The following is a 12,454-nucleotide window of genomic DNA, read 5'->3' as shown; positions in this document are numbered from 1 at the left end:
GGGACTTGCTACCTGAAAAGAAGGAAAAAACAGCTTCATGGAGGGAGTGACTTTTTTGAGCATGTAGATTGGATTCATTAGAACATTTGGAGGAGGGTCCCATGGAGTCAACTCCAGGCCTTTGAGAAGGGAGAGCTGCTGAGCTGATGTTGGTGTCCCTGAGGGGAAGGAGAGCTGGTTGTGCAGGTGTTAGAAACCCAAGTCAGCTGCTGCTTCTGGAATGAGCTGCCACCACCAGGATGAAGCAGCACTGCTGAGGTGGCATGAGGACAAAGGACAACAGGATGTTCTAAGTCCCTCTCTCCCCTGTAGCCTGGCAGACTGACAGCAGGGCCTTCAACCAGAATAGTTTACAGGAATCAACCAACAAGTGGAAGTCTTCTCCTCAGAGTCTCATGTCTGTGTCACAAAGAGGAAGATGGTGTCAACTTGCTGTCGAGAGACAGTAGCTTCATAGCTGGCACGGGTTACTGGGAATGGAGCATGGATATAAAGAAGCAAATGCGAAAATTGACTGCGTGCACCAGGGGTAATTAAGAGAGGATTCAGGAGCTTGGAGTGAAGAGACGGAGGAGGAGAATTTCTGACACTTCTACTCTGTCAAGGAATCTTCATGCAGCAAACGGGACTACAGGTTGAAAGGAAGACAATCAATCTCAATAAGCTTGAGGTTAAGATTATGATTCTGGGGTTCTTGCTAGGTGTTACATGTGTTTTATAGTGAACTTGGGGTGAAGTTAGAGAATGAAAGAAGGAATTCTCATGATGCGCCGGCAGGGATGTGTATTCGGCATCACTCAATGCTATTGGTTATTACTATGTTGTCCATGTGGTCAAATGTAGTGAGCATAAAAATGCCCCTCTGAACCATGCTCTCAATGGTAGTACAGCAGTGTATTCAAAGAGTGTATCTCGATTCCCGTGGTAAACCATGCACTTAGAGAAACACTCTTAAGGACTTACTTAACTGTGCCTCCACCCCAGAATAAAGTGAGGGCAGCAAGACTCATGTGCTCCTGTAAAGAAGCATAAGATGGTTAAATTCATCAAAAAGAATTCACTAAACCACACATGGAAAAATATACTTTTCTGATTAACTGGGGAAAGGACGCTGCATGAGAACATGCCTTATTTCGATTTCAGCAACAATGATAGTTTTGAAAGAGTGCCTGGGGAGCACACATTGTGTCCTCTCCTCTTCATAAGTGTTCTTCATGCTTCTCCATAATGTACTCATAAAAGCAGAGGACAGTGAATTCCAGGGCCCTTCCAGTAATACGGAGCAGAGCACCAGAAGCATGCAAAATGGTTGAAGTCTTGGGTTTAAATATAAAAATATATCCTCATTTTCTATCTATGATATCAGTTTATTATAATGGAAGCATGCTTTAATTTATCTAAATTATTATTTAAATGTTTCCCCCTATAACATTGGTTAACACTGATGTTTCTGGAAAACTCACTATGTATATATTGTGATTTTACACAACTCTGATATTTAATATTCTAGGGGTTCCTGGAGTCCCAGCTATCTTTTGCCCTGTGCCAAACCACCCCAAACATAGTGATTTAGAATAACAGCCATTTTATTCTATTTCATAATTTGTGGGTTAGGAATTTGGGCAGAGTTCCACTCAGAGTTTCTGCTGCTCCTTTACTGAGGCCGTTGGGTGACATTTAACTGCTGGGCAGGCTGCTCAGGCAGGTCTAACATAGGTCCTGGTGAGACAGCACCCGAGGCCACCTCCCTAGCATGGATGCCTTAGGGTAGCTAGACTTCTCCCTTGGTGACCGAGGGCCCCAGAGAGAGTAGCACTAGTTGGAAGCTCCCAGATTTCTTATGAACTTGCTCTGAAGACTTAGAATATCATTGTCACTTCATCTAAATGGTCTCCACCTGTCACTGTGAGGGGCAGGAGGGGCTTTGAGGCCACCTTTGATCTGCTACATCTAGTCTGAGAAACCGAGTGCTCACTACTCTCAGCGTGTCCTGGAGTTAGGCCAGATCACTCCACAGCTACACGTATGGATTGCCTCTCGTTGCATCCATGTCATGTTGCTTTCATTGTCTTGGCCTCTGTTACTAGGAAGAGTTAGAAGAAAAGCCCATATGTGTCATCATGAGTGTTCACAGAGGCAATTCTGAAGGGCTTTTGGCTTCTATCCAGAGGCTGCTTGGTGCCAGCCTAGGGAAAACTGCTCTGTGGTCTGGGTCCCAGGAACAGCCATGGCTCCTCCATGTTTCTCAAGTCCTGCAGCTCTGTGACTTATATCTCTTTTTTTGCCTTAAAACTTGCCTTTTTGCAGTAAAACTTCTTCAGTTTTCCCTTTTGTCCTAATTGCTATATATTTACTATTATAGCTGTATTTTATTTTTTATGTTTGCTTAGTATGTGACATTGATGGCAGGGAGATAAAAGCAGACAAATTAAGTATAAATAAATCAAGAACATGAAAGAACATGCAAGTGGAAGTCCCAGCCTTCCAGCTTTGTGCTAATAGTAGGCAGCACATGGACTTCAGCATGGTCTCCACTCCCTTGGTCACCAGGGGGCTGTGGCCCAGTCATCGCAACCCCTCTAATAATCTGATTCTTATGTGACAATGAAGCCTCATAAAAGTGATTACTACGTCATGAAGTTGCTTGAGGTTTAAACAAGGTGCTGTAGAAGAATACAGTTAATCTAGTGTCTGTGTCTTGGAAGCTTCTACAGATACTAGCCATTACAATGACTTGGAAATTGTTATTTAAAGTTGTATTGTCCTTCAGTGTGATTGTGTTTGTATTTTGTATTCTCAACTAGAAGGTATTCTTGGTTTTAGGTAATAGAATATACTGTTGGATCTGTACCCATAAAGTCCAACACAGAGTCTTATACGAGAATGATTAATATGTTTGTCCCTGGTTACAGTTAGCAGTGAGGATACTTCCTATAGAACAAAATTTGAACTACAGAAAGAAACATCATCTCAGTTCATGGGAAGATGAAGTAATCTACTTCATTTTTGGAATTGCTTTTGAAGTCTCATAAAATTTATGGAGGTTTAAATCTGTAGTGAAGGAGATAAATTTATTATAAGTAGTATAAGATTAGTTTGAGTTTCACATTGTGTTTAGTTAGGAGTAATGGGAAAGGAAGAGAGAAGATGGAAAGAGGCAAATGGGAGAAAAATAGAAGAAAAATAGCAAGACTAGAAGGGGAAAGTATCAGATATTTAGGAATTAAATAACTGGACAAATAGTTATTGAATGCCGATTCTCTTTTAACAATTTCTAAAAGCATATGGCCTCTTAGAATAAAACCCTGTGGGGACAGGTGGAACAGAGGTGCTGTGACCACACAGGAGGAGAGATGTTTTGGACAGAGGATTAGGGGGAACCCTGAAACAGCTCTTAAACAACTTACATTATTTGCTTATTGGCTCCTAAAGTGAAAGGTTCTCTGAGCACATGACCCACCTGCTGAGTCTGTGGCCATCAAAGTGACCCGGCCCAGGTCTTCACTATCTGCAGAGCTGCCACAGCTTTGTGAGTAGTTTTCTCAGAGCTCCCTTCACATCCTTGTTCCTCAGGGTGTAGATGAAGGGATTGAGGGTGGGGGTGATGATGGAATAGAAGAGGGAGATAAACTTGCCTTGCTCTTGGGAGTAGCTGGCTGGGGGCTGCAGGTACATGTAGATGGCAGGGAGGTAGAAGAGGGAGACCACTGCCAGGTGGGAGGAGCAGGTCCCAACAGCCTTGTGCCGAGCCTTGGAGGACTGGATCCGGAGCACTGCCCGGGCAATGAAGCCGTAGGAGAGCAGGATGAGCCCCAGGGGGACCAACACAAAGAAGGCCACCAGCACGGCCAGTGTGGCATCATTCACGGTGGTGTTGGCACAGGACAGCTTGATCATAGCTGGCACCTCACAGAAGAAGTTGTCTAGCACCTGCCGCCCACAGAAAGGCAACTGCACCGTCAAGACTACCTGAACCAGGGAGTTGCCAAAGCCACTTAGCCAGGCCATGGCCATGAGCTGCTTACAGAGAGGGCGGTGCATAATGAGGGCATAGCGCAGGGGCTCACAGATGGCCACGTAGCGGTCCAGAGCCATGGCAGCCAGCACGATGCACTCGGTGCATCCCAGCCAGTGGAAAACAGCATACTGTACTGTGCAACCCCCATAGCTGATGGTCTTCCTGGAGCTTCCCAGGTTGACCAGCATCTGGGGGACTGTGGTGGTGGTATAGCAGAGGTCTAGGAAGGAAAGGTGGCTGAGGAAGAAGTACATGGGGCTGTGGAGCTGGGTGTCCAGCCGGGACACCAGGATGATGGCAATGTTCCCCAACATGGCAAGAATGTAGGACACCAGGAGGACCAGAAAGAGAGGGAGTTCCAGCCATGGCCTGCCAGAAACACCCAGGAGGATGAAGTCCCTGGGAGGACCCCCCAGGAGGCTCTGGTTGTCAGCTCTCATGGTGAGGCATTTTCTGGCACCTGTGATGAATTAAAAAAGTCAGAAGGAATGAAACCTGTGAAAGGAATTGTCTTCCTCAGTCTGTGCCTATGCTTTCCCATACAGGTCCCACCTGGCTTTCTTCAGGAGAGACGCTGAGCTGGGGGGTGAGATCAGAACAGCTGCTGATGTGTCCTGCTCTCCCTGCTACTCTGATCTTGACTATGCCTTTTAATCTGTCTGAACTTCAATGTCTGTACCTGAAACAAGGGCAGAGCATGCCTGCTTCAGCCCTAGAGTCTTTTGGATGATACAGGGACATTACTGTCATGAAAGCATAGCGTGTAGGCAGTTTTCTTCCAATTTGGTCAAAGTCTGCCCTAGTTCCATCACCATTGGAATGTTTATGTTTTCTCTACACACACATTGACAAGGAATTTACCACTTTCTTAGGTTCTCTTGTTTTGCATTTTGGAGGTGGAGGTGGGAGGGAGGTGAGAGGTGGCATGAGGTGAGCTTAACGGCTCTATGTAAGCAACTGGGGGGTCCTTACTATGAACACACCCTGGCCCCTTGTGCCATGCTGGTTGCTCCCTCCATGATCCTCACACACAGACAGCACTGACTCTTACTGTGGCAGCAAGGAGAGCACAGTCTGACACCTTCTGAGTCTCCAGGGGGAGGAGCTCAGTTACTCCCACCCCTGTCTTGACCATGGCACCTGGTGTGACCCCAGAGGAGAGGCTAGGAGCACAGGGCCAAAGATGTTGATGCAACAAAGAACAGAGCCCCTGGTGTTGGCTGCCAAAGGCTCAGATGGCCTCCAGGCTGGTTTGGACGTTTGTATTCCCTGCACTTCTTCTGCTTGGAGTTGGAAAATACAGCGATTTGGTTTCAGCCTCCAACCACCTACACTCTCCCCAGGACTGTACTCCCTCAAGTTCATGATGGGGATGATATAGTCATGTAGGACTGAAAGTACATTGAATCCTGTCTGCAGGTCATTTGTGAAAGATTCATTTTTAGTTTTTTATTTGGTGCTTTATGCACAAACTATGAAATGTGTGGAGCTCTGCTCAGGTTGGGTGCTGCAACAAGCCCCCACCCCCTTCCTAGATTCTGAGGAACTCTAGGACTATTTGAAAACAACTCTAACTCCAGGGCTTAAATGGGTAAAAATGTGCAAATTGCCTTTCTTCCTCTGTTGTTTCAAAACTACATACCATTTGCTAGCAAGTCCCCTATTCCTGTGGAACACCCAATTATTGCAATTCTTCCCACTATTCTATTAAAAATGTCTAGGGTAAATCTTAGGGAATCTGATTATTTTATCTCTAAAGGGAGCACAGGACCCTGGTTCTAATCTAGTGAGCCAGGCAGGGCAAAATCAGAATGGACCACTTTTTAAGATTAAAAAGTAATTATGTCATTTCTCTTTCTCAAATTTCTGATTTCAGGATTTCTTCTCAGGGTCTAAACTGGGCAAGAAAAGGAAATGTTACAGAGATGATGAGGAAAGATGAAAGGATGAGGAAACTAAGAAAGTAAGAGGGGTAGGTATAGGCCACACATGATAAATACAAATTCCTAGGTGCTCACCATGAGCCAGGTGCTGTGATAACACCTCCATAAGGTATCTGAGTTCGTCCCTTCATGACTCAGTGACGTGTGTGTCTTTTACCCCAGTTTTACTGTGATCAGAGAGTGGTTTGGGGATGATAGCTGGTCTCCCTTAGTTTATTCACACAGCAGGTAGCAGCAAAGCCAAGACTGAAAGCTAAGGTGTAGCTCTTCACCATTATTCTCTCCAGCAGCTTGCTTTTTAAAAACCAGTTGATAAAAAGCATTAGTGCAAATGGCTGAGACAGAGAGAAGGCCTGAAAGAGGAGAGTTATGTCACCAGAAGGAAAGGGGCACAGGAAGCCCAGAGAGGCATTTTATAATTTCCAGTTCAGTGTACCAGGCACTTGTGGGTGTGTGCGCGCACCAACACCTTCCCCCCACAAACACATGCCCACCACCATCCAGCCCTTCCCATAGGGAGCTCCACTTTAGATGCGCCCTCCGCACTCCTTTGACCCTCCTCCCATTCCTCCAGAAGGCCCCCACCCATGGCCACCATCCCCAGGACCAGCCCCTTCAGCCTAATCCCTGCTGTCTCTGCACTGGTCACCCTGACTCAAAATAGCCAAGTATTTTCTAACATCTTACTCCTCCCTCACCGCATTTCACCAGCAGCCTGTGGCCTAGGCACGTCTGGGCACACTCTTACCCCCACCTTCCTGGGCAGGCAGCACCCTCCAGACCCCTTGGTGCCCACTGTCTCCCTGCAGAGTCCCCTCCCTGTCCCAGCCGTCACTCACCTTCACAGCACAGTTGCCTTTCTGAGAGTCAGGGCTTCAGAGCAAAGCTGTCCTTGGGTCTGCCAGGCGCCTAACACAGAAAGAGGCCGCCTCTGTCAACAGTCCTGTGGCAAGAGTAGGGACTGCATTCTTCCCACGAGGTTCCCTGGCAGTCTCTTCTGACACCGTTACACCCCTTGGGCCACTTTCTTGACCGTCCTTACACTAGCCTGCTGGCAGGTCAGGCTGTGAACACCTGGATGGACCTGTGGTGTATATTGTTCTCTGTGTGACTTAGAACCCTTGACATGCAGACATGTCATCCTATTGCCTGACACTTGACAGAGCACCTCATTTGCTCCAACAAAGAAGAAAGGAAATCTGGAAATAAGCTCATGGGGAGGGAAAATGATGAGGAGGCCATGGGCTTTGATTCCCTCTTGGCTCCAAAGACCTCTCCCTTGCACCTAAAATTCAGCCCGAATCTGCTACCCGGATGAGAGGGGCAGGCCCAGTTTAACTGCTGAGGCCATATTTGTGGCAGGTTAGGGAGGTGGGGTCCTGAGGACAAGGCTTACAGTGACAACACTTTCCTTCATGAGTATTAACAGGGGCCCTTTCATTACAAAAAGAAGCAAGTGTTTTTCTCACGAGCAGTGGGTCTCCCCTGTTTGGGTCATGAGCTGAATCTTGAATAGAAGTTCTGATCAGAGTAAAACCAAGATGCTGGCACACTAAGGGTCTGCAAGTACCATGTGCACTGTGCCCTACTCACTGTGATCTGCTCTCTCTCACCCTGTCTCTCTGGGACCACTGCATCCCCCTGCCCAGAGTGTCCCCTGCCTGTCCAGGGCACCTGGAATCTCCCTGCAGCTTCCTCAGAAAGCAACCTGGCTGATTTCCCACCGTGGACCATCCCCTGGGGTCTCCACGTGAAAGGTTTTGAGGAGCACTGACAACTATATGTTCATGAGGGACTGAGGCATAATTTTTCAAAGAGCTTTAATTTCAGACATTAAACAACATCTCCCTAACAAATAGCAGGAGAAGGGCAGTGAGCCAGCACTGGAGTGCCATCTGTCAGCTTGTGCACCAGGCACTAGGGATGCAGGCAGACTGAAACTTCAGAGGGTTGGGTTCTGAGTCCTCCAGGTCAGCACTGGGGCATGAATCCGGGGGCTGAGCCACTGAAGCCCCCATTGCTGGTTCACACAAGGCAGACATTACCTCCTTGCAGGCCACAGATGTGTAACCCGTGATCCCATGTACATGTGTGACTTTTCATTAAACACCCTGCAGAGCTGACATGTACTTAAGAACTTGCCTAATGGAAAACTTAATAATGTGCTGTATCATTTGCTAGTAATTTCCAATATGTTGAATTTTACTGCTTGTGGAGATTGTAATTTCCTTACAGACAAGCATCTACCTTACACATTGTGTCGTTCAGAGCACTTAGGATATGTAGCATCCTGAACCCATCCACGGGTCTCTCTGGTGGTGGTGGGAGGGAAAGGAGAGGAGGAGGAGCTGGAACATAGCAGGTCAGCCTCCAGGACCCCAAGGACAGGACACAAACCACACAAGGAGTTTGCCAGCCCCTGTAAGCCTCACCTGTCACTGAGACAGGGACAGTCCCCTCCTGCACATGCTGGGTCCTCCGCTCATACTCCATTGCCTTTGTTCTTTAAATATTTCAATTAGCTGCTAAAATTCAGCTCAAGGCCTGCTTTCTCTAGGGAGGGTACTATTTGCATTACTCACTCTGTTCCTCTCATTTTCACAGCCATGCTGGGCTTCACATTAGTTTTATGACAGTGACTCAGCACTGTCAAAAACACCGAGGAGCCACAGACATGAGGCTCAGGCTCCTCATACACCTGGGCAACACCCACCCTCCTGATGACCGTTACACCTAGATGTTACTCCTAGATGACTGTTACAAGGTCTACCTAGAGGGAGGGACAGCATGTACTGTTCCTGCTGTCTTTTAGCCTGGAATACATAATTTTACACATGCTGCTGCTTGGTGCACAGCCACTGGTCCCTGACCCACCTGTTTTCCATTCCCCGCTCCCTTGGTCTCCAGCACAGACCAGCGCTCATACTGCTCTGGCTTGACCCACCTCTACTGCATTGTGCAGACTTTCGCTTGTCTGGAGCAGAGGACTAAGCACTTACCTCCATAGTCCCCCACTCCCAGAGGGCTCAGTTAAGGAACAGAGGCAGGCCATGATGGTCACAGTTGGGCAGGGGCATTTAGGGATGCGTCATCGGAAATGCTCTTTGTATTCCAGGAAGACATAACCTATTTGCTCAGATGAGGCTGCTGGGACCCTGCCCTTACCTGAGCCTCTCTTTCTGAGCAGTGTAGAGAGACTATTCTCAGTCTAGAGATGTCTGCCTTCCATCTCAGCATGCTCATTGGGGTGACTCAGGGCTCTGTGGGTTCTGCCTGGGCAACATGTGAGCTCTGTGGATCTGCTCCAGCCTTCGTCCCTGGAACACCTGCAGAGATTCTGGTACAGTGGAGAGCACTCGTGTGCTTATTGTCTCAGAGGTTACTTCTGAGGTTGTTTCTTAGGTGACAAGCCATCCTTATGCCATGTTCTCTTTTAAATTTGTCCCTCAGATTAAATTTGACCTCATCCTCTCCATTCATTTCTATAAGGGCTCTGCTCTTTCCCCCCAGACATTGAGAGGAAAGCCTTGCTCGCCTCTGGCTGGGAAATTATCCCTGATGTTTTGCTTAATTAGTATCTGAGGGTTAGTTGGTCTAATTGATGTAGTGTGTGAGCTTGGTATACTTGCAATTAATGGCAAATCCTAGAAGACCAGAGGAAATAAACCAATAATTAGGAATGAGGATGCTGTATTTTTAACTCTCTAGGGTAGGTGGGGGTTTCTCTAAAGTCAGAGTGGAAGCGTGACTTGTATAGCACGTCCACCAGTCAGATGTGGGCCCTGCATATGCTTCAACACCAAGTTCGCCACTCATGTCTGTGTGCCTTTGAGCAGGTTACCTGGCCTCTCTGTGTCTTGCCAGCCCTTTTGTCTCCAGCACAGACCAGAGAAGCCCGGGAAGCATGCTCACTGCCCTTCACAGACTGCTGCAAGTGCGAATGAGCTGGATTTTGTTAAGCACTCAGAACAGTGACTGGCCCTGAATGATCATTTTGACTTTTTTTCCTGATGACTACACATGCTCTCAGTGCCAGTTCTATTTGTCATATGGAGAGGAGGGACAGAAGAGTCTTTAGTGACAGCCAGCATGAAGTGGTGTAAGTCTTAATGCATGAGCTGTGAATCTCATGAACCCACACTAGTACTAGGGACCACCATGAACAGTGACGCCTTCATGCAGTTCCTTTCCTCTCCAGCTGTCGACTTGAGCATCTGTGGCCTCTAGTTCCACATGTTGAGTGGGCATCAGGTGAAGTCATACCAATTATTTCATTTTTACATTCTTAGGTTTTAGGAAGACTTCTCCAGGACTAGAGGGAGGAGAGATGCCCCCCCCCCCCCCCCCCCCGTCAAAGGTAGAGGGGAGATTGTTCTGGGCAATGGTGGGAAAATTCCCTGATTCTCAACATTGCCCTGCTGTGCTCTCTCCCTCAGAGAGCCAGACCTGCAGTGTGGCATGCCTTAGGAGCTGTCCTGACATCCAACTGGGAGCATTTCCAGAGACAGCGAGGATAAAGTATTTTGCCATTGAAAAAACTGAGATGGAACCAACAGTTTTGTGCTGAGAAATTGCTGGTTTATTGTAGATGGAAACTCTGTAACAGAGACTGATGCAGGGTCCCTTTTGGGTCACGTAATAGCACCTCCTCACTCTTTGTAGATACCTGTCCTGCCACTCAGACTGAGGGCAGTCCCTGAGACTCCAGACAGCAAGGCACCCTGCGAGTTACAGTTTCGTTTCCCTGATGGATGCGGGAAGAGAATGAGTTGAATTAGATGCTGAGAAATCTTGTATAAATATTGTCAATCCCCCTTTCTCTATTTTTGTTTTTTAAATGTTTAAAAACAGTTTATTTTTACTGTATTTTATTCCCTTTATACCTTCTTCCACCACCATCTACCTCCTAACCCCACAATTACTACACAGTATTCTGTTTCCATGAGTCCTTTTTCTTTTTTGTTCAGTCTCTCTACTTCCCACCCTCCTACCCCAAGAGCTGGCAGCCTGCTCTCCATCTTGGAGTCTGGTGTATTTCTTGTTAGTTCAGTTTGTTCCTTAAATTCCACATATGAGTGAAATCCTATGGTCCCCATCTTTCTCTGACTGGCTTATTTCACTTGGCGTAATGTTCTCCAGGTCCATCCAAGTTGTCAACAAAGTGAATTTTTTTCTATTTTACAACTGACTAGTATTCTCTTGTGTAAATATACCATATCTGTTTTATACACTCATCTACTGATGGACACTTGGCCTGCTTCCAAATCCTGGCTATTGTAAGTAATGTTACAGTGAACACGGTGGTGCATATATTCTTTCAAATTAGAGTTTTGGTTTTCTTCAGATAAATTCCCAGAAATAGTATTGCTGTGTCAAAAGAAAGTTCCATTTTTAACTTTTTGAAGAAACTCCATACTGCTTTCCACAGTAGCTTCACCAATCTGCATTCCTGCCATCAGTGCACAGGGTTTGTTGACTTGTCTATTGATTTATAAATGGTTGTCATTCTGACAGGTTTGAGGCAATATCTCAGAGTGGTTTTAATTTCCATTTCTCTGATGACTAGTGACATTGAGCATTGTTTTATATGTCTATTGGCCAACTGTATGTCCTCTTTGGAGAAGGGTCTATTCAGGCCCACTGCTCAATTTTTAATTGGATTATTTTTTCATGTTCAGTTTTTAAAGTTCTTTATAAATTTTGGGTATTTTTGTTGTTGTTGTTCAAGTGCAGTTGTCTATATTTACCCCCCACCACTCCTGCCCCACCCCAGCCATCTGTACCTCCCTCCCCTGATTCCACCCCCTCTTGGTTTTGTCCATGTGTCCTTTACGGTTGTTCCTCAAAACCCTTCACCACTTTCCCACTCATATCCACTCCCACCTTCCCTCTGGTTACCATCAGATTGCTCTTAATTCCAATGTCTCTGGTTATATTTTGCTTCTTTGCATGCTTTTTGACTAGGTTCCAGTTAAAGGTGAGACCCAATGATATTTGTCCCTCACCGCCTGGCTTCCTTCACTTAGCATAATGCTCTCCAGTTGCATCCATGCTGTTGCAAAGAGTAGGAGCTTCTTCTTTCTTTCTGCTGCGTAGTATTCCATCTTGTAAATGTACCATAGTTTTTTGATCCATTCATTTATTTACTGATGGTCACTTATGTTTCTTCCAGCACTTGGTTATTGTAAATTGTGCTGCTATGAACATTGTGGGGCATAGGTTCTTATAGATTCAGGATTCAGGGTTCAGGTATTTCAGGGTTCTTAGGATATAATCCTGGCAGTGGTATTGCTCAGTCAAAAGGCAGTTCCATTTTTAGTTTTCTGAGGAAATTCCATACTGTTTTCCACAGTGGCTTCACCAGTCTGCATTCCCATCAACAGTGCCCTAGGGTCCCCTTTTCTCTACATCCTTTCCAATACTTGCTGTTTGTTGCTTTCTTTATGGTGGTTGTTCTCACCAGTATCTCATGGTAGTTTTAATTTGCATCTCT

General features: G+C 46.4%; 1 protein-coding gene across 1 annotated transcript; it reads right to left on the bottom strand.

Moving 5' to 3' along the window:
* Positions 1-3,430: 3,430 nt before the first annotated feature.
* Positions 3,431-9,353, bottom strand: LOC114504290 (olfactory receptor 2B11). Its single transcript, XM_028522060.2, has 3 exons — positions 9,127-9,353; positions 6,801-6,870; positions 3,431-4,478 (listed from the first exon to the last, which is right to left on the bottom strand). The coding sequence occupies exon 3, from the start codon at positions 4,456-4,458 to the stop codon at positions 3,505-3,507; it is 954 nt and encodes a 317-aa protein (XP_028377861.1). The 5' UTR covers positions 4,459-4,478; positions 6,801-6,870; positions 9,127-9,353; the 3' UTR covers positions 3,431-3,504.
* Between the last annotated feature and the right edge of the window lie 3,101 nt (positions 9,354-12,454).

Source organism: Phyllostomus discolor, chromosome 8, assembly GCF_004126475.2.
Source record: "Phyllostomus discolor isolate MPI-MPIP mPhyDis1 chromosome 8, mPhyDis1.pri.v3, whole genome shotgun sequence".
Lineage (NCBI taxonomy): Eukaryota > Metazoa > Chordata > Mammalia > Chiroptera > Phyllostomidae > Phyllostomus > Phyllostomus discolor.
Note: the sequence above shows the minus strand (reverse complement) of the source record. Positions and strands in the feature narration are given on the sequence as shown.